A 27,389-nucleotide genomic window follows, 5' to 3' on the forward strand; every position below is an offset into this window, starting at 1 on the left:
TGAGCGGAGCTGTGGCACTGAGGCTGGTTCGGGTCCTCAGGGGCTGCTCAAGGGAGCCTTTTGGGGGCAGATTTTGGGGAAGCTGCAGGTGACTGAAAGGAAACAGTGATGCAAGGGCAGGAGCTTTTGTACACGCAGCCTGTGGTTGCCCCACCTGCCTGTGCCGTGCCCCCAGCTTCCCCGCCTGCCCTGGGAGCGCAGGACAGTCTCCCAGCCGTACAGAGGATGGTGCTGCCATCCCTGGGCTCGGGGAGCGCGTTACATGCGTCATTCAGCCCATCCAGCTCTGCTCAAGAAGGTGAAGACTCCTTTGGTTGCCACTGCCAAGGCGCTTGTCTGTCCTTGACACCCCGTGCCATCGCGGGGCAGCGTCAGCGGTCGGAGGGGCCGCTTGGCTCTCGGGGCAGCCGACCGGGCCCTGGCCCTTCACTGTCCTCTGATTTCAGGGGTGCCCCCAGGGCATCCCCGAGGTCTCCTCCCTGCCCGCCTCCTCCCAGCCCCAGAGCCGCTGGAGGGGCCAGGCTGGAGAATCCCTACGGGAAACACCAACTCAATACAAACCACGGCGGGTAAACAATTACAGGCGCGATTGCAGCAGGACTTCCGCTTCCCCGGGGGCTTTAACGGCGAAGCGGAGCTGTGCAAAGGCAGAGGGGAGGAGAGGACTCCAAGACACCCGGGGAGGCAGGAGCAGGGGCCGGAGCGCGACACTGCGGCTGGGAGCAGCTATGGGGGATGCCTTCATCCGGCACATCCAGCTGCTGGGCTACGAGAAAAGGTTTTTCCCCAGCCAGCACTATGTGAGTACGCAGCAACCTTCCAACAAGCTGAGCAGCAAGAACTGGTGGGGGTAAAAAGCCTGGCCAGCATATATCGTTAGATAACTGTGATCGAGGGCCTAAGAGCATCCTTTTTGGGGGGGGTCACGGCGTCTGGCATGAGCTGGAGGCAGCCAGAGGCTAGAATGTCCTGAACACACAAGATTCTGGGCACCTCCTTTGCAAGCCGTCGATTACTTCACAGGCTTGGAAAGTGCTTGTCCCTCTTTGATCCCCACCCATCTGCATGTTTCTGTCTCCTCGCTCGCTGCCTGGGCAGAGCTACCCGCATTGAGGTGGTGGAAGAAAAACACGGTTTATCTGAAATGGAAGCATTGATGAGGCTCCCCGGGAGCTTTGGCCGCAGCGGGGCGCGGGGTCCCGCTTGCCCGCAGAGCTGCAGCGCCTCTGCCTTGCCCCTCAGGTCTACATGTTCCTGGTGAAGTGGAACGACCTCTCCGAAAAGCTCGTCTACCGCCGCTTTACCGAGATATACGAGTTCCACGTGAGTCGTCCCGGGGTGGGCACCAGCCCCCAGCCCAGTGCACCAGGGCCTGGGGTTGGGAGAAAGAGGAGGGCAAATTCTAGCTGAAATTGCCCCAAAACAAACCTGGCTGAAAAGAGGCTCCTGGGACCCTGTGCTTCAATCTTCTTTGCCCCTTGAAGCGGGGAGCCGCCAGCTCTGTGCTCCCCTGGCAGGTTTCTCCCGGTGTCGAGGCGCGGGGTCCAGCCAGCACGTGCCAGCGGGCAGCGGGGCGCGCGCCGGGAAGGGGGGCAAAACGCAGGTGGGGACGTGGGTGCTGCAGGGGGTCCCCCAGTGCTGTTCTCACAGCCCGGCTCTGCTCCACAGAAAGTGCTGAAGGAGATGTTCCCCATTGAATCCGGGGACATCAACATGGAGAACCGGATCATCCCGCACTTGCCAGGTGAGGGGCAGGCGCGGGGCTGGGGGCTGAAATAGAAATTGCAGCCGGTTGGGAAATTCCTCGGTGGGCCGAGCTCTGCCGGCCACCTCCCACGCAGGTGCTTGGGGCAATTTCTGTTCCTGTTCCACTGGGCTGGAAATCGAAACACCAGAAAGGTCGGTCTGAGCAGCAGCAGTAGTTTCTCCCAACACCCGCCAGCCCCGCAGACCCCGTCCCCCCTCCCCTGGGACACTTCCCCGAGCTTTGGCTCCGACCCCTGGGCTGGTGCAAAGGGTCTGGCTTTGGGGAGCCTGAGCTGAGCCGAGCCTTCCTTTGGTGACACCGTCCCTGAGGTCGGTGTTTACTGCAGTGTTACTTACCCTTATGGCAACACAGATATTTTGTAAGAGGAAGCGATGCAATATGTCTTCAATGACAGGGAATGAACTCCTGATCCAAAGATCTGGCGGTTTGTCCCCAAGCACGGTGCAGGTCAGCAAAATTCCCCCTTTCATTTAATTTCCTGCTTTAAAGGAGGCAGGAAGGAGCATGAGAAATAGCTGCAGGTTGCGGTCGACACCTCTCGAGAAGGAATAAACACGCAGCAGCACGGGTGCCACGGGGCTCCCCTCGGGCCGGACTGACACCGCTGTGCCGGGACCCTTCCTACGCGCTGCCGCCGCCACGCCGGGGCTGTTCGGAGTGTCCTTGTCCGGTCTGGGGAACTGAAAGCGTGGGGGACAAGGCAGGCGTCGGACTGCTGCAGGGCGTGCGGGGGTGCCGCTGGCTGCACACATGTGCCCCGACGCGGGGTTCAACGCCGCTGTGGGTCGGGGCTGCCAAAGGCAATTTGGTGCCCTGGGGTCAAGAGCAGCTGCTGCAGGAGGTGTGTGGTGGCCAGCGGGACAGAGGGATGTGCATGCCTGCCCCGGCCGCAGCCTGGTCCCCCGAGTCCCTCCTTGTGGCCCAGTGCAGTTGCCGCGTTTGTGGCCCAGCGGCTGGGCTTAGTCTGAGCATAGACGTGGGAGTTATCCCATAACTGAAACGTGGTCAGACGGGGTCTTTTCTGGGCTTGCATGAGCTTTGCAAGAGTCCACGGGCTGCAGGGGACGAGTCCGGCTGCACGGCACTCTCCTCCACGCTGTTCACGGCACCTGGGCTGGGCGCTGCGCCGCGCTCGCCTGCGCAGCCGCGCTGCCGAAACGAGGAACCCGTGGCTGCAACGCTTCTGCAAAACAGCCGTGGCCCTGCGGTCAGCTTCTCTCCAGCTCTTTCGGCAATGTGCGTGGCCCCCCATGCGCCTGCCAGGGCCGGGGCTGGAGCAGCGAGGGAGACCAGGCCACGGTCCTGCAGAGCTTTGCCTTTACGGGCACTGCGCAGCCATGCAGCACCCTGGGGCCAAATCCACTCGTTTTGAGGGCAAAATGATTCAGAGAAGCCTGCTTGGGAAATGCGTAAAAACAGGGTGCACTGCCTGATTTTTCCCCTCTCCCCCAGCACCAAAGTGGTTTGACGGGCAGCGCTCGACCCAGAACAGGCAGGGCACGCTGGCTGAGTACTGCTACACGCTGGTCAACCTGCCCCACAAGATCTCCCGGTGCCTGCACGTGGTTGACTTCTTCAAGGTCCGTCCTGATGACATGAACCCTGTCACAGACAGCCAGTGAGTCCAGCTGCCTGCAGTTTTGGGGGAGATCCTGCATCCCCGGCCCCGGATGCTGGCGGCTGCCCACAGGGAGGGCACCTCTGCCGGCGGTGACGGGTGGGTGGCATTGATCTGCCTTTGCTCTGACCCGTCCAGGATCAAGAAGCCCGAGGTCTTCCTCCTGCCGAAGGATGCCAAGAAAAACCTCTCCGGTAAGAGGCCTCAGAGGGGTGACAGAGGCTGCCTCGGCAGCAGCAAAGCCCAGCAGACAGAGGGGCAGCCATCCCACGGCAGATGCCCTGACCGGGAGCGCAGTCTCTGTGCCAGAGCTGCAGGGCAGGAAACCAGAGCCTCAGGGGGAATGAGTCCCTGTCCTGGGATCCGGCTGGTTTGGGACCAGAAGAGGCTGGGAGAGCAATTTGGCCTGTCTGGGGGCTGCTTTTGGCCTGGCTGAAACGGGGTATTTCTGTGCCGGGGGCTGGGAGAGGGAACATCTCTCACTTCTCCCACGCAGACATCACGGGCCCCATTGTCCTGCAAACATACCGAGCCGTCGCCGACTACGAGAAGAGCTCCAGATCTGAGATGGCTCTAAAAGCCGGGGACATGGTGGATGTCGTGGAGAAGAGCGAGAGCGGTATGTGTCCGTCCCTCCAGAGAGCCCCCAAGGCCCAGCCACCTCCTGGCCACCATTTCAGCAGGGACGGGAACTACCTTTGCATCTCGCATCCAAACGCAGCGCGCGAGCTTGTTGTGCCGGTGCATGGGTTAAAGAGTAGGCGGTTGCATCAGGGTCTCCTGATGGAGAGGAGAGGCTCAGAGCAAATGCAACCGGCAGCACCAAACCTTCCCACCCCCTTGCACATGTTTCACATTCACATGGAGCCACATGACAGTTGGTTTTGGCTGGGGAGGGTGTGGGGCAATCCTAGAAAACAGTGCAACCTCCTCACACGCCTCAGCCTGTGTGGTTTCCTGCCCAGAAGAAAACAGGATGAACTGGCCAAGCTCCCTGGTTGCACCATGTAAACAGAGACTGGCCCCGGCGCCGTCCCTTCCATCCAGGCCACGTGGATGCCTGCGCCTGCCCCGGCCGGGGACAGACCCGGTGCCCCCACGGTGCCTCCGCAACACCCTCTGCTCTTGCCCACGGCTGCTTTTCTTGCAGGCTGGTGGTTTTGCCAGTTGAAGAATAAACGGGGCTGGGTGCCAGCTGCCTATCTGGAGCCGATGGATGGCCCTGACGAGTCTGAAGAGCAGGAGCCCAACTATGCAGGTAAGATGTTGGGGCGAGCAGGGTGTGCGCCAGAGCACAGCCTGCCACTGCTCCCTGCTGGGACGGTTCATTGCAAGGCCCCCGTTGGGCAGTCCACGCTGCAGCAGGATGGCTGGACACAGAGATGTTGCTGTAGAAGCCGCCAGGAGGGGTAAATGTCATAGTTCAGTGCCTTAGTCTCAACCTCAGGAGCTTCCCGTGACCTGCAACTCAGCATTAGATGCTTGATTTGGCTGATCACAGATGCACATCTTCATCCAGCGGCTGTCCTGAGCTAGCTGGGTGAATGCCGAGTTGCTGGCTTAGCAAAAGACCTTAGCAAATGTGCAGCGTCTGAACTGAGGCGCAGGCTTTGCCTAGCACGTGGCTTCTGCGCTGTCCGTGTCGGCCTTCCACATCGCCCCACTGTGACAGCAGGGCCTTATGGCGGGCCGCAGAGGGAGGGTCCTGCAGACTCATGCCGATTGCTCTCCAGGCTTTGTCTTTGTGGTTTTCAAAACACTGCAACAGACTCTATTAGCACAGCACTTCCTTCTTCCTCATTTAATCACCCGAATTATAAACATGCTCTTCAGCAGAGATAGGTGTGCTTCCACTGCTTGCATTCACCAGCTTTCTCCCGGAAAGGTGCTGGAGGGGCTGGAAGAAGCCACAGGCACCAACAAGGCTGGGGGAAGTCTGAATCCAAACTTGGAGACCTGAAGTACCCTGGGTCTTGCCTAAAATGTAGGGTAGATGCTCTGGTGCCTCCTCTCCTCTGGTGGCTGGGGAGGCTGAGCCCCATCCTGGGGCGGTAGCACACAACCTGCTGTCCAATTTTGTGTGCAGGGGAGCAATACGTTGTCCAGAAAAGCTACACAGCCGTGGAAGAGGATGAGCTGACCCTCAAGGAGGGTGATACCATCGAAGTCATCCACAAGCTGCTCGATGGCTGGTGGGTCATCAGGTGAGAGATGGCAAGAACAAGTCAGGCAAGCAGGGTCCGGGCAGAGGGAAGGGATGAACCAGCGGTTCTCCTCATTGGGGCTGTGAAAGCCACACGCCGTTTGGTGCCGCTGCCTGGCACTTCCTCTTGCGCGGCTGCTTTTAGTAGCCTGTGGCTTCGCCAGCTGTTAACCATTGCGGCTGGGGCTTCCTCTGCTGGGGGCTTCAGAGATATTCAAGGAGGCAAATGGAAAAAAAAGTATCTGTTATTTTGCCTGCCCCTAAGTATTCATTACATTTTGCTTTGCAAAACCTCAGCTTTCATCCCAGCCCTGGCCTGCCATGCAAACTCGGGCTTTCCCAAGGGGAACCCCAGCTGCGTGTGTGCTCTGGAGAGCCACGGGCTGCGCACTCACAGCAGGATGTTGACGTGGCTCCAAACCCTGGGGACCCTCCTGGCCCAGGCTGTGCCCGGGCGAGCAGTGCCGGGAGGATCTCCTGGTGTTTGCCCAGGTGCTGGGCTGGAGGGGGAGGCGGGCTGGGGACCTGGGGGTGTTTCTTGAGTACGTGGCGGGGTGTCTGGCAGGAGGCCCCAAGCAATGCTTCAGGAGCCCAGCGAAACCCCCATGGGAGATAACATGAGCTGGTGAGATCCTGAAAGCTGTGAGCCACTGCTCTGTTCGCTACCTACTTGCTCTTGGGACTCAAGCCACGCTTCCAGGGAGACCCACAGGCACACAAGGTGGGGGCACAGTTGAAGCCCCTGTTGCTGCAGGCAACATGAGAAGAAATGGCCCACCCAGCACCAGCAATCCTGCTGGGGACAGGGGCGAGGAGGTGGTGGTTGCAGAGCCAAGACTGCAAGCCATGTTGCTTTGTGTTGCACTGCAGGAAGGACGAAACCACGGGTTATTACCCCTCCATGTACCTGCAGAAAGCTGGGGAGGCGAACACCCCCGTGAAGAGTGAGCTGAGGAACCGCAGTGCTCCTCCGCGGAGGTAGGAGAAGCCCCAGGCAGAGGGGAGGAGGACTAAAGCTCTTCTTTGAGGGGGGGTGAAGTGAAACCAGACAGTGGTTTGTCATGTCCCTTGCTCGCTCTGGCAATAAGGAACTGCCCAGGAGAGATGTGCCCAAAGACACACCAGGAGGCAGATCCTGCAGGGCCGCGGCAAAAGTAGCTCTGTGCTCTCCGGCTCCCACAGGCAGAGAGGCACCCCAGCGTTTCTGATGCAGGGCTGCGTGATCTTTGCTCCGGCGGGTCCTCCAGCCAGGTGTATTTCTCCTTCTGCAAAATTTCTTTTCTGGGCTCATCTCATTTCATTTTCAAATTGGCCTTTTTCTTATTTCCTGCGTGCATCCACTGAACCTTTGAGAAGCGATGAGAGATTTGACTAATCAGAGCTACCAAATGGCCTAATCTGATGGGAGGATTTGAGCTAATGGAAGGGATTTTATTTTGATTAAAAAGATAAAAAGCAATAATAACTCATTAATTCCGATGCAAAGAAAACTGCTAGGAAGGGCAGAGCTTGCTGCTATCTTTTCTTCCCTACTAGAAAACACAGCAGCCATGCTATAAAATCTCTCAAAATCCAGCTCTGTTGGAGCATGGATTGAGTGTGAGACAGTGTAAAATGGCCCAAATCGACCTGTTTGAGCGCAGTGATTCCTACTGATACCCTTGGGGGAGGTGAGGTGGCCTGTTTCAAGGACAGTGACTTGCCCCACCATGGTGAACGCTGTCCCTGGGCTGAGCCCTGTTGCAATGGTGGTGACCTGCTGTTGTGGGCAAGAGCTTTACTTTGAGATGGATACGTGCTCAAACCAGGGAGATGCTGAAGGCAGATGGGCACAGCAAGGGGCCATGGCCTTGAGGAGAGCAGGAGGATGATGCCATGGGATGGATGTCAGGAGCCATGTCGCTCATGCTCTGGTAGTGAAGACAAAGCGGTGGCCTCCGTCTGCCTGCCTGGGGATGGTGCCCAGCGCTGGGGGTTCCCCTGCGGCAGCATGCTGTCGCACAGCCCCAGGCTGCTCAGCCTTTCACTTCTCTCCATAGTTTCTCTGCTGTGGGTTCAACACCACACATCCAGGTGCACGCTGACATGTACCCCACACTCCGTTCCCCTGGCCCAGGGACTGGCCCCTGGGCGTTGGGGAGCCATGCCACACACCACACCAGCGGCCTCAGTGTTGCAGCCAGGACAGATGCAGTATGTCCGTCCATCCAAGAGCTATAGATTGCTTCCAGGGCTTTCTTGAACTCTGTTGGATAAACCTCATGCCCATCTCATCCTTCCAGCCCTATGCCCAATCTACCTTGCTGTGCCCATCATTACTTTCCAAGCTGGTTCTCAGGCTTCACCCTTCAAGTGTTTGTTTCCAACACAGTGCTGCAGCTGCCTCCTAACACGCTGTACATCACGTCTCACCTACGGCCGCCCTTGAGGGCTGGCATCTACCTGCTGCCTTCCACTGGGCAAAACTGCACAGCAGATATCGGGTTTGCGTGAGGCAGAGGAGGAAGCGTGGGGTCTGGCTGGAGAGACAGGGCCGGGGAAATCCTCGCTGAGAAAGCACGAGGCGTGAGAGCTGCCTGCATAGAAACTGAAAGTTTTGTTTCTGACTTACTACAGATCCACCATCCGAAATGTGAAAAGCATCCACAAGCAGAGCCGGAAGCAGATCAGTCAGGAGACCTACAGGAGGAACAGCAAGAAATACATCCAGAGCCGGAGGAACATGAAGGAAAATTTCCAGAACAAGGCCAACGTCATCAGTAAGTCTGATGCCCTGGACACAGGCTGAAGTCCTGCAGGCACGGCCCGTGCCCTCCAATGCCAGTTGCTGGAGTAGGACAGCACGTGGAGGTCACACCTTGCCTGTCCACCCTTCTCCTGTGGGGAAAGCACATGCAGGGAGATGTTTCTTTTCAATGAGGCTTCTTACCTCTGGTTATAGGTCTGACAGAGAAGGAGCACAGTATGGTCCTGGTGGGAGGTCAGCCCACATTTAGGACCTGTGCTTTCCTCCATGCACCTAACCTCACCTGTGGTACTGTTATCTTCATCATTATCATGTACGTTAGCTGTCAGCAAAGCACTTAGAGGGAGGTGGTGCATGAAGAAGGAGGCTGCTATTGAGGTAGATGGTTTAGATCTGGTAATCCCCATGTGGGATCCATGACCTTCCCAAGGGAGAGTAGCTCCTCATGTGGACCTAGAGCTGGGCTCCCCCCTGAGCAGAGCTCCCTGCTGGGAACTGGTGGACTTGAACCACCACCTTGACCTCCAGTAAGACAGGAGGCAAGGCAGGAGGTTTGGTGGCCATTATGTAGGAAGCCTTTGAACATTCACCTGTACGTCCACTTTACCCACAGTTGAGAAAAACGAGCAAGAGGAAAACAAGCCCAAGGCTCAACCTGCTGTTCCTCCCCGTCCCAGCAAAGACCTCATCCTGAACCGCTGTACCGAGAGCACCCGGAGAAAGATCCTGTGAGCCCTCAGCCCCCCACACCAGCCAGCCGACGCTTCATCTCCACCAGCTCCCATGCAGCCGGGGCTCGCAGCCAGACCAGGCGATCCTGGGGGCTCTGGCAGCCGCCGCAGGCCGCGGGGGGCTGCCGGCCAGGTCGGTGCAGCCCAGTGCCCGTCTTCATCCACCGGCATGGCGAGCCCAAGATGTCCTAATGATACTGTGAGGAGGGCCCCAGCCCCACTCCACCAGCTCCTGGGGGGCTGAGGCCTCTTGCAGCCACTGGGGACCCCTTGCCATTAGAACTCCCTTTTATCCCCTCTTTGTATTTTGAATGACTTTGTGGTTTTCACCAATAAAGGAGAGACACTTTATAGATGCATTTCAACATCCGCCTGGCTGGCTGGTCAATGCAGCCACCGGGGAGCAGCCCGGCAGCCGGCAGCATGGCGGCAGGAAAGGCGTTTCTCCCCAGCGCATCCGGCAGGGGATTGGGCAAGGGTCTCTTGCGAGAGATGCTGGCGGGGAGGAAATTTGGTTGAGGGGATGAAAAGAGGACAGCTTCCTTCTGGAAGGTGGCTGCGTTGCTCCCTCTAGTGAAAAGCAAGGGTTGGGATGTACAGATACGGTGTTTGCTGGGGTGGGGTAGGAGCCATGAGGCAAGGTGGCCACCCCAAATGGTGGTAGGGTGTGAGGGGCGCTGGGCAGGCAGCCCAGGGCCCCTGGGGCTGCCAGGGCATGAGGGGTGAGTGGCTCCCCAAGGTTGCGGATGCTGGTCCCTCCTGCTGCCTCATGGAGAGCCGCCATGTCTGGAGGCCAGCGGCCATCACAGCATGGCCAGCGCCTCTGGGATAGGGCTGCTTTGCGAGAGGGAGCATGGTGTGAGGGCTGTGCTTGACTGCCACCACAACCAGCCCTGCCACCTCCATGCTTCCGAATTCAGGTTTGGGACTTGACCTGGGTCTAAATCTAGGTTTAGGCCTGGGCTTGGATCTGGGTCTGGGTCTAGTTCTGGGTATGGGACTAGATTTGGGTCTGGGATTGTGTTAGGGTCTAGTTCTGGGTCTAGGACTAGGTTTGGGTCTGGCTCTGGGTCAGGGACTAGGTTTGTGTCTGGGTCTAGGTTTAGATCTAGAGCCGGGTCTGGGTCTGGGTCTGGGTCTGGGTCTGGCTTGGGTTGCGACCCACTTGGTGGGAGGGGCGGCATAGCCCCTTTAAGACAAGACCGGCGGGCGCCCCAGCCCCCCTCCCCGGCTCGCGCCGCACGTGACTGCGGCGCCGCGGCCGGGCGCATGCGCACAGGGGGGCGGTGAGGCGGCACGCGGCCCGCCGCCCGCGCGGGGTCGCAGGTGAGAGGTCGGCAAAATGGCGGCGGCCTGAGGGGCGCGGGGAGGCGGTGGCGATGTGGTGGGTGCTGAGGAGAGTGCGGCGGCCGCCGCCAGCCCTCCACAGGGGCCTGGCCAAGCCGGCGGGCCCGCGGAGCGTCCGCCAGCTGAGGGAGGCCGAGGAGGCCGCCCCAGTCTTCCAGTACGCGGGGAAGGCGGCCAAGCGGAAGGACCGTGTCTTCGTGTGGGGCTTCTGCTACTCGGGCGCCCTGGGCGTCCCCAGCTTCGTGAAGCCGGACGTGGGCTGGAAGAAGCCGCGGCGGATCCAACCCACGCCCTACCGGCTGGAAACGGAGGAGAAGGTGAGCCCGGGGGTGGCGGCTGTTTGGTCACGACAGGGGAACGTTAGTCTCAAGCCTCTGCCCGTGCCAGTTAATCTTGGCCGGTTTCTTCTCTCGGCGTTGAACGGCGTTAAGTTATCTGATTTAAAGGCTTTGCCCGGATTAATTTTGTTGTAGCGGATGTTTTTAGTATAACTACAGTAGCGGGCAACCTGGAATATATATATATATATATGTGTGTGTAGATATACACACACATCTATATTCTCATGTCAGAGCTGTACGAGAGCAACATCAGAGAAACAGGGCCTCATTTTCAGTGGCTTTCGTGGCTGCTTTCACCTTGATTAAATTGGAGGCTTTTTTTGAAAACCACTTCATTTTCTGTCTGCTTGTTTCAAACGCAATTCTCTGCTGTCCAAAGAAGGTCAGAGCTGTTATACTGGGTTTTGGGGGGCAAAAAGTGAGTAAAACAGGCGAATGTTAGTGTCTTAATATTGGTCTGTAGGTTGGGGGGTTTTTTTGTTTGTTTGTTTTTATAATTTACTGCTGCTGCAGGTCAACAAATGGGTCTTCCTGTTGTGGTTGAATGGGTCCAAAATAATAAAAAAGTAAAGATGTATGCACACAAAAAAATGCTGTAGGGCAGTAATGTTGGACTTGAGTTTGCACCATTGTGCTTATCGCTGAAGAGTGTTTCTGATCGTTTGTGCAAAGACTATATGTACCGTGAATTTGGGCTGTATTTGGATAAACTTAGTGAAGGAGGAATGCTGATGCACAAACAGCATGGGGCAAAACTTGTTTTTCTAAGCCATAGTTTGTAACTGAGTGGTGTGGTTTTTCTTTGTCTTCAAAGATATCCTCTGCCGCCTGTGGTTACGGATTCACGCTGCTGTCCTCTAATACCACGGACATCACCAAAGTGTGGGGCATGGGGCTGAACAAGGATTCCCAGCTTGGATTCCAGAGAAGCATAAGAGATCGAAGTAAGGATTAAGGTCATGTAAGGGCTTATAGGGGGGCACTACAGGATACATGTGGTGTGGGAAACTTTGGGTTAGAAGGCATAAAAAATGCCCAGGAGGTTTTGATGCAGATTGCAGGGCTATGCTTTTTTTTTTTTTTTTTTTTTTGAGAGGGGCCTTTTTTTGGGAACTTAGCTATGTTTTTGTGTGGTTTGTAGCTGATCAAGGTATGCATTTGTTCTGTGCAGTGCGCTTACATTCTTGCCTGGATGTAACTAAAATCTAAGTAACTTTTTATTCTGCAGAAGTGTGTGTGTGTGATTAAGGTGTTGCTATGACTATAGTTCAATACTAAACAATGCAGTGGACTAGTTAATGAAATGATTTTGGCAAGATTGTTTGCTCGCTTTTGTTGCCTTTGCATCTGTAAACTAATTTCCTTTCCCACAGAGATCTTTTTATACAGTCAGTGGAATTTTATGTGAAGTTTGAAGGAAAAACATGTTATTCAGTCATTCTGTCTTATACCAGGATCTCAAGCATGTTTAAGGTGATGATTTCTGTGCAGAACATTGCCGCCTTCCACCCAAGACAGATACAAAATCCACGAACTTACTTCCCTTACAGAATGTCTGTCTCTAACTGTTTTAAAACATCCTTCCATAAACAATTGGGGATAACCATGTTAAAAGCACTCTTTCTCTTTATAGTGTATAAGAGCATAATCCATTAAGGTATGGTGCATCTGCTGTGGGCAAAAGATTAAACTTTGTGGAGAAGCAAAAGAAATTGGAGCTACTATGCAGAATGCTGAAGTTTACAGTGGTGCTGCTGTTGTGCGTCGCTGCTGGCACGCGGTGTAGATTTCCAAGGGTGTGTGCACGCAGCAGGAGTGCGTGCCTAAACAGCAGCTGCAGAATGAAGGGGCTGCAGAAGTCTCCACTCACTACTGCTTTTAAAGGTTTCAACTCTTAGTCTGTCTTAGTTCTGTATGTCCTGATGTCTCAGGAGTGTCTTGTCATTTTCTTGTCTTTCATCTGACCTGTGGATTATTTTTGCCAGAGAATCCAGAAATGTGTTAAATAGTTTTGCAGTTCAAGCTCTTGTAAGTAAGGGAGCATTCAGTGTTTGGTAGGATCTGTTGAAAGTGTGGTGCAGATCAGCGGAGCTACTGCTCCGTATTTAACTTCCCACAGACAAGCTTCCTGTTGGATGTGCTGCTTGTTACTCAGTTTTGAAAACTTGCTTTGGTACTTGCTAATTCCAACACTGTGTCCCTGTAGGTGCTTTGTTTCCAGGGGAATTTGCAACCTTCTGACTTTTAGGTGGTTGTAGTTCATACTCTAACTTAATCTGTTTCTAAGCTAAGCTACTCATCATTTATTCTCACCCGCCCCTGCATTAGCCACCTCATTGTCTCTTCTCTAAAATCCTTCAGGTATTATCAGTGATGATATTGAGTTCATTTCCACAGATCCCAGTAGCTGTGTGGCTCTGCTGGAAGGAACAGACAGAGGAAAAGGCTGCTTGTTTTGTGACTTCCAGATCTCTTTAGGCAGATACGAACTTTGCTGTCTTTCAGTTCCTGCTATATTGCATGGCAGGCTTCCACCATTTGCAAGCAGCCAGTTGTAATGCCTGTCCTCACATCAAGTAGTGCCTTACTGTAAAAGGGTACGTGTAGATTTTTTCTTTGAAGGCAGTGAGAACTAGTTAAAGCACCACTATATGTGAGTGCAGTGCTGCTTTGAGTCCTCTGGGATTTGATTTCACTTGTTACAGTGGCTTTCTTTGAAATCAAAGCTTTTTATCTCCCCTTAACCTTTTCCCTAGTACTGATTTATGTTTTGTTGTTCTTTCCCCGCCCCCACCCCCCAGTTGACTGTAACTGATTACATATTCTTCAAGTTACTAAATCATCTTTTTCTAGTACAGCCTGTCATTTTCTTTCGTAAATGTTAGATCTCTTATCCTCTATGGAGCCAGGCTAGCTAATGTTTCTTGTGTTCCTTTTTTCAGAAAGGGCCCTTAGTCTACTATTCTTTAAATATGAAGCCCTAAGATTTTTTTTTTCAGCTTTCATGCTGTCTTTTTGTGATTGCTGCTATTGTATCCTGTTTGCAATATCCCCAGTTGCACAGAAAACCGAAGTTTGTCCTTGGTCTTAAGCTCTCTAATAATCCAGCCTTATTCACCAAAGTGGTTGAACATACAGCTGAAAGCCTCAGTTTCTCAGTTCTGGCCACCTGAAGCCTTAATAACATTTAGCTTGTCAGTATGGTTGATTTTTGATGAGGCAGTGATTATTGGATTCAACTATCCCTCTGGCTTTTAACTTCTTCCTCCACATGACAAATCCCAGTCGCCCTTTTACTTCGGCTAGCACCTTGGCTTTCTGAAATATGTCTGCTTTTGTAACAAAATAGGAGTCAGTGTGTGTATGTACAACAGGATTGGCAAATGTGTAATGAATTTGCTTTATGGAAACTACTGACTTTCTAATTTATCTCTCTTCCTTAAGCTAAGGGCTATGAATACGTCTTGGAACCATCTCCAATTCCATTACCACTGGAGAAGCCGCAGCAGACTCGAGTCTTGCAGGTGTCCTGTGGGAGAGCCCATTCCCTGATCCTGACAGATAGTGAAGGAGGTACAGTATCACTTATGCTGGTGACAACGGATGCCTGACTATGCTTTCGTTAAAAGCTCTGGGAAGGATTGTCTTCTGTCCTTTAGAGCTAGACCGCAGATGGCCTCTCTGCATTGTAGATGTGGTGCAGGTAGCTGTTGGCCTTTGTGGGATTGCTCCTGGGAGGGAGAGCCCTGAGATGATAACTGTGCGTTGAGCTCTGCTTGATTCAAGCTGTAAATGTGTTGGAAGCTCTTTCACTAAAAGTATTGCAAAATGTGGTTTGTTTATCTAGCCCCAAGCCTTTTTAAGTGTAGCCTATTTGTCTTGTTCGGTCAGACGTGTTTTTGAATTCAGTTTTGGATGGCTATGCCAATACTCCTGTGTTACTTTCCCCTTGAAGCCCCAGAGTGCTACATTTATAAAAGCCATTAATTAATAGGTCTTTATACAGAAGATCCTATGTGTGAATTGGCTCTCTACGTCTCTGGGAATTCTCTGGTGCAGTGGCTTCAGTGCTGCACTAAGCGATCCAGCACCGCTTATCAGTGGGTGAGCTGGTTGGGTGGTTGATTTAATGCTCCTGTGGGAGCACTGATCTATTTCTGAGTCTCCTTGGCAACGGCAGGATGAACTAGGCAATTACTGAAAAACAGCCAGTGGGCTCCAGGTACCGCTAACTGTGCCTGCAACAATATCACCAGGATATTGTTGATGAAAATGGGTTCGGTCACTTAAATTCAAGTGGACTTGGTTTGAAGAAAGCTTATGCCAATTTTTGCAGTACTTTGTTCCACCTTTCATACTGAGGATCTTGTGAAAATGTTTTGTGTACTGAAAAGAGGCTTTCAGGGCATTGGGCAGTGCTAAAACTAGTGTATTTTATCATTGTTTTTCAGTTTTCACAATGGGGAACAATTCTTATGGACAATGTGGCCGGAAGGTTGTTGAAGATGAAACTTACAGGTGAGAATCCAAAGATCCTGAACTTCCTTAATGTTAAAAACATAATTGCATGAAAACAGCCCTACAGAAAAGCCTGGAGGTGGGAAAAATCTGGTAGTATAAGGATGCCATTTAAGATTAAGGAGTCTGAGAACAGGGTTTTATGCTGCAGGTGTCATATAAACGGCCTGGCTTTAAACTCAGGCTGGGCACTAGGGCTCTTCTGGACACAGTCACAAAAGACAGAAAGGTGTCAGCATGTGACAGTTTTTGCAGGGTATAGTGAGAAAACCCAACCTTCACAAATTGCTTGAGATAATTGGTGTTAGTAGTCGGTCTTTGGCCTCTCAGAGCGCAAGTGCCATTTCTGTGGGCATTAGAAATGCCTTTTAATGATGAAAGAGGCATCCTTTTGTTGAATCTCTTTGCTGTAACTACCTTTGAATCTGTAGTGCTTTTGCCTTGCAGCATTTTTGTGAGCCCCACCAAAGCATATTCTCAAAATGCTCTGTAAGATAGTAGTGATGTAAGTGGGTAGTGGGAATATGTTGAAAGTTACTGATTCCCTGGCAGGGCTTAGAAGAGATCTTGCTTATTGCTCTCTCTGTGATCCACAAGACTTGGCCTGTATAGTTTAAGAAAATAGCTGTAATTTAGCTAGCTTTTTTTCACCTTGATAGTGGAAGATAGTAATTGGATTGTTCAGAATTCCTGTTTTTGTGAAAGAACGACATAGATATTAATACTACATGGTTTGTGCTCTGGGATATCTGGTTAATCTCTAATGAAGTGTAGTGTTTATATAGATGCTGCAGTATTATCTAGTGTCTGTGCTCATTCTAGGCTAGGGAATGTGTTTGAGGATTGCTCCTACTCCCAGTTCCCATGAGAGGTTATATTTAAAAAGTGATAGTTAACTTCTTAAATAAGAGAATGCAAAATTACTTTCCTTCTTTGTGCAGCAATTATTTACAGTAGCACCATGGTGTTTGAATATGTGAGAGAACATGTGAGAGAATCTCTCTTCTTCTAATAGCAAAGTGAGTAAAGGCAGGTCTACCTTCACGCTTTTCAGTTAGTCTTCTAAATCCACTTGTGTTGCTTTTTCTCTTCCCGGTGGCTGTTTGATGCTGTCCAGTGAAAGCCATCTAATTCATCAGCTGAAGGAGTTTGACAGCAGAGTTGTCCAGGTAAGAGGACGATCTGAACTGAATTTTGGAGGTGGATTGAAAACTGGCTGAACAGCCAAGCTCAGAGGGTGGTAATCATTGGCATGAAGACTAGTTGAATGCCAGTAACTAGTGTTGTACCTCAGAGGTCAATACTGGCTCCGATCCTGTTGAACATTTTCAATAATGGTCTGGGTGATGGGCAGAATGTACCCTCAGCAGGTCTGCAGGTGCCGTAGAACTGGGAGGAGTGGCTGATACACTAGAGGGTGGTGCTGCCATCCAGAGGCTGGAGAAATGCACTGACATGAACCTCCTGAAGTTCAGCAAGGGGAAGGGTCAAGTCCTGCACCTGGGGAGGGACAGCCCTAGGCACCACTGGTTGCCGGAGGCTACCTGGCTGAGAAGCAGCTCTGCAGAAAAGGCCTTGGGGATGCTGGTGGACACCAGGTTGACCGTGAGCCAGCAGCATGCCCTTGCTGTAGAGAAGGCAAATGGTACCCTTGGCTGCATTAGGAGTGTTGCCAAGAGGTCAGGGGAGGTGGTTATTCCCTTCTGCACAGCACTGGTGAGGCCACACTTGGAGTACTGTGTCCATTTCTGGGCTCCCCGGTACAAGAGACATGGACGTACTGAAGAGAGTGCAATGAAGGGTCATTAAGGTGATGAAGGGACTGGAGCGTCTCTCCTGTGAGGAAATGCTGAGAGGGCTGGGGCTGTTTAGCCTGGAAAAGAGAAGGCTGGGAGTGTGTCTTGGCAATGTGTATAGGTACATGAAGGTAGGGTGCAAAGAAGGTGGAGCCAGGCTTTTTTCAGTGGTACCCAGTGACAGGACAAGAGGCAGTGGGCACAAACTGTGACACAGGAGGTTCCCTCTGAACATCAGGAAACACTTTTTTACTATGATTGAGCACTGACACAGGTTGCCCAGAGAGGTTGTGGAGTCTCCATCCTTGGAGATATTCAAAAGCCATCTGGACATGGTCCTGGACAACTGGCTGTAGGTGGCCCTGCTTGAGCAGAGTGGCTGGACCAGATGACTTTCTGAGGTTCTTTCCAAACTCAACCAGTCTGTGATTCTGTAATGAAAAAAAAAAAAAGAATTTGCAAATCATTCAATTGAAGGTCTTTGAAATGATGAGGCGATCTACTATATGGTTACTTACAAAAAGCACAAGGTGGCATTTTGCTCCGTGCCTCTGCAGAGCAGTTGTAACTGTCATTGCAGGGCCTGAACTTACTGAAGAATTTGATGGGAATGCCAGTGCAGTGTTTGCTTGCTCAACTCCTAGGTAACACCTGCGTGGCAGGGAGGTCATTCTGGCACCTCATCTGTCCTGTCCTCATTTCTTGCTTTTGTTCCCCTTTGTCACTTTTATCACTTGGGATCTGTTTTATTTTGAATTTTGTCTTCCCCATTTCAAAAGTGAGCTGTGGGACCATCCTCTTAGATTAGCCACCATTTCCGTAGGCCAGGTTTCTAAGGAGAGCAAGGGACTGCAGAGCAGCATAAATGCCACTGAGTCTGCGCATGGCTGCAGTGTTTCCAGGCACAGGAGCAGTTCACTAGTGTGTCTGTGACACTGTAGCAGTACTCTGTGGGCAAACATTGCTCCTGTTCCATGCAGCATCCTAGAAAGCAAGGGTCATTCATTTAGGTCCACGTGATGAGTGTGCTGTGGTACATCCTAATGGTATTTTGAATTTGGCTTGTAATCCAAATCTGTTTGGATTTTTTGTGATTTAATTTTTTTCAAGGGGGTTGGCTAATTGGTACCTGTTTGTACTTTGACAGCAGTTATGTGCTTAGTATTCTTCGTAGTTACTCTCAACTTGTGGATGAAATCCCTTTAATCTTTGGCTAAATTTTGATGTCTGCTTTTGAAGATTTTGGCTCTAATTCATGCCAAGCCTGTGGCAGATGTGATTGTTAGTTCAACGTAAATGTCAATTTGAGAACAGATGTGTTCCTAGAGTGCTTACATGGCAAGGAATCAATAGCAGTTTGTAACTGGCATCGAGAGTCATGTGGTAGCACTCTGGGAAGGGAGATCTCTTATTTACTCTTTGCTGTTTTGTTGTGTTGTACTGCTGAATTGAGCTTTCTGTTAACTAGGCTGGGGTTTGGGTCTCGGAGCAAATCAACCGCAGCATCACTTTCCACAAAGAAAATCTGCTGTTTTCTGTGCTGTATTGTGCTGTTCTTAGCCTTCCCTCTCTGTAGAGTCATTTGATCAGGAGAGAAAGGTCAAAATCTGAGATGATGGGCATTGTAGAGGTTCATTGTTCAATTTGTCTGCGAAGTAATGCTTCGTTAAAACGATTCTGAACATACGACCTTTCCTGACCAGCTCTGACTTTCTGTTTGTGTGCAGGTTGTGTGTGGGCAGGACCACAGTCTGTTTAGAACCAAGAAAGGCGCGGTCTATGCATGTGGCTGGGGAGCTGATGGACAAACAGGTAGGAGCTCAGCTTAGCTTGCATTTCAGTGAATTGATGAATATAGCAAGCTGTGCTAATTCAGAGCTTGTGGTGTATATTTGTCGTGCATGTGTGGACAGAAAGGGGCTGGTATGTTTCCAGCTGTGTGTAGATGTTCTCAGTGCTCTTGTGTAACCAAATTGAGACAAACCACTTCATTTTTAGAGGAACTTTAGGATGCTGTGCTGACAATTCAAGCATGCAATCCGAGGAGAATGTGTCTACTGTTTAAAGCTTGTGAGGGCATGTGGAAGTGGCCTGGGAAGGTTAGCTCCCTGGCTCTGTGCAGGCTTTGCTTTCCCGATTCTTGTGTCAGGGTCTGTTTTGCTTCTTGCTCCTTTTGAACTGACAGAGACCTTTGGCAGCTACTGCTGTCTTAATATGGGATCTTTGGCCAGGCCATTTTTCTGGTGGCTTCTGCTGTCAAAGAACTTCCTCATAGTCCTTCCTAGTGTTTGGTTCTTCTGTTCCTGAAGCTGGGTTCTTCCCATGGTTCTCTTGTGCAGACATACTGTAGCCCATCTTGTTTCTGTCATCTTTATTCTGGCCTCTTTTCCAGGCAACTTTTTGTCATGTAAAGTGTTTGCTTTCCAGCCTCTTTTTGCCACTTCAACTGCTGGTGTCTAAACTGATTGCAGTGTGCGGTCACTTATTGGCTCTCCTTACAGAAGATGGGATGCAGCCGGTTTGTGAAACTTCACCTCTGTCGGGATATCTGCCCAGCTTGGTTACTGCTCTCTCAAACACTTTGGTCCATGCAGACAAGGGAGATGAGACTGTTTTCCAGGTGTGATTAGAGTACAAAACAACTTTACACAGAGAGGTAGCTTTGGCTATTAGAACTGGTGTTTCTGGCTGCTTGTCCATTGAAGCTGGTAGTTGAGATATGGACAGAAAGATTTCTCTTGGAGGAAGATGATTGGGTTAAAACATGACAAAATGGTCCTATCTAGGCATTAAAAGTATGTCTGGAAAAAAGACCGCCTCTACTTTTTTCCTTTCAGGTCTTGGACACTACAACATCACCAGTGTTCCTACTAAGCTACGTGGTGACATTGCTGGAGTAAACATTATCCAGGTCTCTTCCTATGGGGACTGTTGTCTGGCTGTTTCAGATGAAGGAGACGTCTTTGGTTGGGGAAATTCGGAATACTTGCAGTTGGCATCTGTCACAGAAACCACACAGGTTGGTTGGCCTGGGGGTGTGTTTTTACATGTTTCAGTTCAGCTGCTGCACACAGAGTTAAAAATGACACACTTTGCCCTGCTCTGGGTTCTTTTCGCAGCAGTATAAATCAGTATAAACTAACACCACTAGTAGGCTGGTTTTACTTATGCTTACAAAACCAATCTGTCTGAAATGTTTGTATAGCTTTAGGGCAGTATTTTTCCCAGCTATTGATAAGCAAAGGCTTGTGTCACCTCACCCCAGTTTGTTAGTCTGTTACAAAGGAAGAGTACACCCCATGTTCTCCTTTCTCGATCCCGTGGACTTTGCAACAAATTGAGGTCCAGCTCAAGTGCTTGTGTTGGTTTCAGGACAGGAATTAGTCTTTTGGCTGGCTAATCTAGAATTTTGAGTGATCCTGCTTTGAGCATGGTGCTGGTCCAGATGACCCTTGGAAGTCCTTTCCAATCAACCCGTAGATTGGTGAATTTTTCACGAACAACCTTGGTAGGTTTATAGCTGAATCCTAAACAGACTCAGTGGCTCGCAGATAAAAGTGTTTTGGAGAAAACTTATATGGGGCAAAAATACAGTGCTGACTTGACACTAAGCTTTGTAGTACTGAGGTAATTAGGCAGATGGTCTCCTCTTACAGTTAGTGTAGGAAATGGAGTCAGGGAATTAATTAATACTCAAGCTATTCTTGGCAGAAGGCTAAGAGCAGACAATTACATTAGTATGGTTTTAGTAAAATATGTACCTTTGTTTCTCATGCCTCTCCTGATGTATCCTTAATGTAGGGCTGATGACTGAGACCCATATGGCCTGAAGACAATGACCAGGTTAAGTAGGGTAGTAGTTTCCTGGCTGGGTGCTTGATGGAAGTCTGAAATGGGTGAATGGCATGTTTGCCAAAGCAGGAGTTTTAGGCACAGTATAAAGAAAGTCCAGATTGTAGAATAGCAGAGCTGGACATTATCTGTGAAATCTGAGGTCACTGTTTACATGTGTCAAGCAGTGTAGGTTTCTGTTGCGTTGAATTGTGCCAAATAAGAGCGATTTTATTTGAGTGATTTTTCCCTAGTGTGTTCAAAAATGCTGCCGCAGACCACTTTTTAGTGATCTTGTCCATTGTGAAAACTTGCAAATGTGCTCATCTATTGACTTTCCCATTGTGTCTGACTTAGAGAGCCAGGGATATAAGCAGATGTTAAGCTTTTCCAGCTTTGTTACCATGCACTTAGGCTTTCCAGCGGGTAACTTTTTCCGCTTTGTCCGCACTCTCAGTCTTAATGAATTTCATGTAGTTTTTTTAATCTTGGGTCTTGCATTCATGCTGTTACTCAGGCAATAAAGGTTGTCTGTATCAAGAATTCAGTGTATGTGAGCTCTAACCAGAACTAGAGAACAAGTTAAAAATGTGTGTCTAGCTTGCAGGTTACCTTGTCTCTAACAACTCTCTTGCAACCTCTTACAGGTGAATGTTCCCAGGCATTTGCCATTCAAGATTGGGAAGATAAAGGAGGCTGCGTGTGGAGGGACTGGCAATATTGTGCTAACGGGTGAGTTCACTTTTACAGTCATCCTTGTTAGTGCAAGGCCATGCAGTAGGTGGATTGTAACATCAGGGAGCAAGCATCTTATTTGCTGGGAACAGGAAAGTGCTGTCTGTTACAAGGAAAGCTGGGAGACTGAGAAACCTCTGATTTCAGAATGCATTAGGGGAGTTATTTTCACTGGCCACAGAGTATTGCTTCCAGAATGTTCTGTTGTGAGCGCTTATGCAAACTAGAACAAGAACATGGCTGCTGCTTGTGGTTCTGATCTCGTTTGCTGATCACATGGGCCATGTGCGGCCTATCATGAAGATGGATACAGGGTGGAAGTAAGGCAACACTTGAGACAAAAAAGACCCCTCCAGACTCAGTGTAAATCTGACATGTAACTAAATCTTGATAAACTAGGCTGGAAAGTAAAGTTGTCTAAGAACAGTGAAAATCTGCAGCAGGCTTCTTGGTGAATGCTGCTTGGGATTGCCAGTGGCCAGGGGAGCACAGCTTCAAAGTCACTGAGTAAAGGAGTGAGGGAGAGGATTGTACTAACTTTTATGAAGGATCATTTCAAGGAAGCCATTCATATATATGATGCAGTGCTTGCAATGACAAGACATTTGAGCTTCTAGTGTGAAGGGAGCAGAACTAGCAGACAGAGCAACTTACTCTGTCCTAAGCTGTCCAACTGCTGCCTTTCCCGGGCACCCAGCTTAAGGCAGGATGCCAGGCAGAGCGGCTAGCCTATTGCTGGTTTGGCCATTCCTCAAAGGAGAAGGCGGTGATAATAAAACACTCGACCTCTGTCCCATCAGTCAGTACGCTGAAGTATTTTATCCAGCCCACACTGTGTTGGCATTATTTCCCTATGCAAGTTTTGCCTGTGAAGCTTGATCTGCTTGCACAGCTTAGGAAAAAATTAAGGCATTTGGATGGCAATGCATTGTTTGCAAATTTTAAATAATCAAAAGGTGCTAGACTGCTTTGAGAGAAAGGAAAATATCCCTTTGGATCTCGTTAACTCTTGGTCATGGCACGAATTCCACAAGCGCAGACTTTCTTACAGGATGTGTTCTTATTGTAATACAGAAGAAGGAAATGTTTTTGTCTGGGGATATGGAATTCTTGGGAAAGGACCAAACCTAATAGAGACAGCAGTGCCAGAGATGATCCCACCCAGCCTTTTTGGCTGGTCAGACTTCAATCCGGACATCCGTGTTGCTCACGTTCGCTGTGGACTCAGCCAGTTTGCGGCACTTACAAGTAAGTTTCTAGTCCTACTGTCACAGAGAAGTCACATTGCTATATTATTGGCAGTTAAAAGAAAAAGAAAAAAAGCACCCATCTTCTTTAAACTTAAAGCACGCTGGCATGCAACAGGAAGGGCAGGCAGCACATTTACAGGTGTCAGCATGGTTTCTAATGTAGGTACTACACTAATTTATGCTTTAATAAAGAAATTGTTGTTCTTCTAAAGCAAAGAAAAAAATTTCTCTCAAACAGGAAACCTGGGATGTTTTTTTCATTTCCTTGTACAGAATGAGTCAGTCAGTTGTACTTTAGAAGCAGCAGGAATTTATGTGATAAATAACAAACTAAGACTGAGTCTAAGTTGGAGCTAGACATCAGGGTTTCTTGGCTCTTCTGACCAATTGAGTTAGCAATTGAGGTAGGAAGACCTATGCATTTAACATGCAATCAGTATGATACTGTGGTACATACACCCTGTACTTGATAGCAGCCTTTAAAGGAAGCTTGGAATTTGAAAGTCATTTAAAAATGGGCGGCAGAGGGCAGCAACACAGAAAGCCCATGTACTTGGTGGCAAGAGTAATCGTTTACTAATGAAAAGTGCCAGGTGCCAGCGTGCTTGGTCCTTCCTGGGGAAATGGTAATGCATGACACTATGGATCTGGTTACAGCATGCTTGTAACTGATCTCCCCCTGGTATTCAGGAAGTGTTAGAAACTGTGTTCCGGTTAAATTGTACTTGTGTTATAGATCATGTTTTGGTTGTCTCTTCTGTGAGGCTGATCAGAACACTTCTGAGATCTACATGTTTTGCTGAGGAGCTTAAAACTCTACAACTCTGTTGAACACAAGTTTTTTTCTTTTCCCCAGTTGTCATTAGAAGGTCACTTCTGTCAGGCAGCTGAATAACCAGTCCCCAGGTGATGGCTTGGGACAGATTTCACTGCCTTGCTTACCTGATTTGCTGTGCTGATAGCTGATGTGGGTCAGCTGTAATTGTCTAACTTCCAGTGTAACTGATTCACGTCACCACAAATGATTCCCTGAAATCTTTTCTGCTGCACTTTTTCTTCAAATAAAATTCCAAAGCAAGAGATGTAAGTGGGGGAAGCAAAGACTTGTGCCCAGAACTTGCTGCTTGTCCTGCTCATTAGGCATCATTTTCACTGAGCACAAGTACATTTATGTACTTGGAACTAAACTCAATGGCTTTCATTCTGCATGTATAACCCTTTATGCTCCCAGAAGCCACACTGTAGTCACACCTGCCAGCATCACAAATAGAATTTTTCCTTTGTAATTACTCTGCCCTATTTTATTCTTTTTCTTCTTTTTTTCCCTGGTTAGACAGAGGAGAACTGTTTGTATGGGGCAAGAATCTAAGAGGGTGTCTGGGAACTGGAAGAACGGAAGACCAGTATTTCCCATGGAGGGTAAGGATGGTAGTATTGGGAGTATATTCTTTAGCTAGTCTTTGTTATCCTGAGGGCAGGGAACATAATTTGCCATGTGGTTTTGCTGAGTAATTTTGAAAGAAGTGGAAGCCTAAGATAACTGTAGAACTGCTTTGTTTTCCAGAGGTCCTTGCGTAGCCCGCTTAGGGAGGGAGGTATTGAGTAAATTTTTTAGTCTGCTATTTCAGTATTGATTTCAGATCCCAAAGCAACATCTGGTGCTGTGCCATCACATCTGAACTGTTTGTATCTCCCTGCTGTCCGCAGTCTTCTACCTGCTACCCCTTATTGTCTCTTTCCTCCCCTTCTAACCCACAGTTGTACATGCTGCAAAGAAAACCACCAGTATTGGTCATCTGTGACCCAGAAGACTTGCATTACATATCTAAATTAGGTGAACGTTTTGGTCGTGATGGTCAGACTATAGTGGCAGCAGGTCCGCGTAGCTGTGGGCTTCCTTCCCCTGCTCCTCTTCCAAGTCAGACAGCTATGGTCACTGGACTGACTGTGTAGGATCAGTAGGAGATCCTTAGCCACTGAACTGTTTTCATAGCTCTTTCGCAACGCTCACAGTTCCACTCCCTTCTCTCAGATGGCTCTGAGAGCCAGACTCTGTGGGTGTAGAAGAGTCTTTGGCTCTGGAGTTAAGTACTCAGCCTAACAGATGTTCCCAGTCTCCATGAAGGCCAAGTAGGAGAGGAGGGAGGCAATCAGTTGGACCACCCTGGAGTGCCTTTCCATGTGTCTGAACTTGCAGTGGATGTGTTTCTTTAGAATGCTTTATCCTTCCTTTAAAAATGAACCAAGAAAGACCTGACACTGGAGCATTTGTGTAAAATCACACTGCTGTGGCTGAGCGGAGTTTCTGAATTCACCAAGCATGGCACGTTCAGGTTTCCCTAAGTGTGGATGTTGAGGGTTGTGCTCCCTCCAACAGCCCACCCCTGTCTGACACTCCTATGGCAATGTACAGGGCAGTTACCAGGGTCCTTGTCTGTGATGACCTGCCCTAGAATTAGCCATCTCTCCTCTCCCTTAGCTATAAGGAGGAACCTGCATTTGTAGCCTCTGCTTTCCTTCAGTTCGAAGTCAGCTTTAAGTGAAAGAGCTGTAACTACACTAGTGAGTGAGCTGGGTCTGCTTAGCATGAAAGCAAAAACTGCCTTAGGCTGAGTTGAGCTTTTGCCTTGTTCCAGTCCTTGCTGATGAGAGAAGAGGCAAATCCTTGGTGCTTGGGCAGATCCTCTTCCTGCTGTCTGGATTACGCTCGGTTTGGTCATGCTATTTCTGCTGCTGAACAGATGGGCTGAGGCTACTCTCTGCTAGTGAGCCCTCTCCTTCTGTCCTTCCAAAGGTTTATGTGCTGCTGTTGAGGGAGAAGGGGAGTATTTCACAGCTCAGTGCACAAGCATGTCTGGTGCTGAATCTTGCTTTCTCTGAGTTTTCAAGATGGCACTTTCATTGGTACAAGGCCCTGTGAAACTAACTGGCACGTTAAGCAGAAGGAGGATGAGAAATAGGAAATACCAGGTGCAAAGTAGCAGCCTGAGAAATAATCCACTCTTGTGTGTCTGATCCAGGTGACTGTGCCCGGTGAGGTGGTGGATGTTGCATGTGGAGTTGATCATATGGTAAGCATGGTTAAGTCTTTTACCTAGTAATATTGCTGGGCCCCAGCACTGTGCTAAGAAAATGGGGTGACTTGGTCACAAGCTTCTTGGAAAGGAAGACTCATTCTGTGAAGCCAAGCAAGAAGTGACTGTGAGCAGAGACAGCCATAGCAGTGCCTGGGTGTGTTGTCATCTCTGCATCATTGGATTCGCTCCAGCCTGGTGCAGGAAGGAAGTACGTTCCCTGAGGAGAGTGGAAATGCAAGGAGTGCTCTGGCTGGTTCGTGATGAGGTCCCAAAGAGTTCGGGGCCTAACCCACAGCTGGTGAGTCCCTCTGTGCCTAAGGATGAAGAGCATCTTCCTCAGAGAAGACTGGCACAAGGTGAAATCTGTAGCACAGGACATTCACTTATGGACACCTTCCCTGCCAGCAGCTCTGGGGTGTCAGTGTTGGGCTAAGCCAAACTATTTCTCAAGGGAAAGGGTTGGTTTTTTATAACTATTTTCTATGTGAAAGAAAAGTCATGCTGGCTGTTGGAGCCCAGCACAGGTGTCCTTGGTGTCCACCACAGCTTCACTCTGCCCAGGCTGCTGTTCCATGCAGAAGCTGGATGCACAGCCCATGGCCTGGAGGCAGTGGTGTGCTCTTATCCCAGGCTGTGTTGCAGGTTTTCCCTGTGGACTCTGGAGACTGAACACCCAAAGAGCATGTTTGTTTAACTGGAAGAGTGAGAACTTGTTTGCAGGGGGAATGTGCTGTTGAACAAGACAGCATGGAACGATAAATCATAGGTTGTCTACGCTGCCGTTGCTGTGGAAGGACAGATCGGTAGTGACAGTAGCCAGTCTAGCTTATCTATGGAGGTAGGCTGGAAACAGAGCTCCCTCTTAGCTACCTGCAGGTTGGTGCACAGGCAGGAGCTCATCAAGTACTTCTGTCTTCGTGTGCTGATCACAAACCACTGCCTTTGATTTTTTTGGGGGGGGGGGGGGGCGGGGGGAGTCCCTGCACTCTTTCTGTCTTCAGTTGCAAAGAGCCCTTTTAAATTAGCCAGGCTTTTCAGTAATGCCCAGCAGGGGAAGGAGTCTTCGTGGGCAAGAAGCAGAGCCTTGTTTCTTGGCACCTTCTTAGCAGAGAAGTTGTTGTGAGCGCATTTAGGACACAGTAAGCTGATGGAGATGGGATGCAACAGTTGTATGTACCTGTAGCAGGCACTTAGCAAATCTCATGCTCAAGTGTGGGAAACTGTCTGCTGTGAAAGACTGCAAACATCAGGCAGAGTTGTATCATTTCTCTCTGTGTGGGATACTTCTACTGTGTAAATAATTTTGGCAAAAACAAAGCTAATATGTTTTTAATAAAGTGGTTATAAAGTCTTGATCAGTAGAAATGGGCATGTTCTTGAGCTTGACATCACACATGAGCTGCTCTGTCTTTCACTCTGCATTGAAAC

The 27,389-nt window shown here is 50.0% G+C and overlaps 2 protein-coding genes across 2 annotated transcripts; both read left to right on the forward strand.

The window, feature by feature from the left end:
* Window positions 1-728: 728 nt before the first annotated feature.
* NCF1 (neutrophil cytosolic factor 1) lies at window positions 729-9,413 on the forward strand (the record flags this gene model as incomplete). Its single annotated transcript, XM_082008438.1, has 11 exons — window positions 729-800; window positions 1,243-1,323; window positions 1,669-1,744; window positions 3,221-3,386; window positions 3,525-3,580; window positions 3,883-4,005; window positions 4,537-4,644; window positions 5,473-5,590; window positions 6,460-6,567; window positions 8,206-8,348; window positions 8,949-9,413. The coding sequence occupies 11 exons, from the start codon at window positions 729-731 to the stop codon at window positions 9,065-9,067; spliced, it is 1,170 nt and encodes a 389-aa protein (XP_081864564.1). The 3' UTR covers window positions 9,068-9,413.
* A 1,032-nt stretch (window positions 9,414-10,445) lies between these two features.
* On the forward strand, window positions 10,446-26,116 carry RCC1L (RCC1 like; the record flags this gene model as incomplete). The annotated part of the gene is made up of 11 exons (XM_082008758.1): window positions 10,446-10,730; window positions 11,569-11,698; window positions 14,199-14,327; window positions 15,206-15,272; window positions 16,390-16,441; window positions 18,796-18,880; window positions 19,906-20,087; window positions 21,547-21,631; window positions 22,709-22,882; window positions 24,218-24,303; window positions 25,905-26,116. The coding sequence occupies 11 exons, from the start codon at window positions 10,446-10,448 to the stop codon at window positions 25,980-25,982; spliced, it is 1,353 nt and encodes a 450-aa protein (XP_081864884.1). The 3' UTR covers window positions 25,983-26,116.
* Between the last annotated feature and the right edge of the window lie 1,273 nt (window positions 26,117-27,389).

This window comes from Phaethon aethereus (genome assembly GCF_964289735.1).
Source record: "Phaethon aethereus genome assembly, chromosome: 19".
In the NCBI taxonomy this organism is placed as follows: Eukaryota; Metazoa; Chordata; class Aves; order Phaethontiformes; family Phaethontidae; genus Phaethon; species Phaethon aethereus.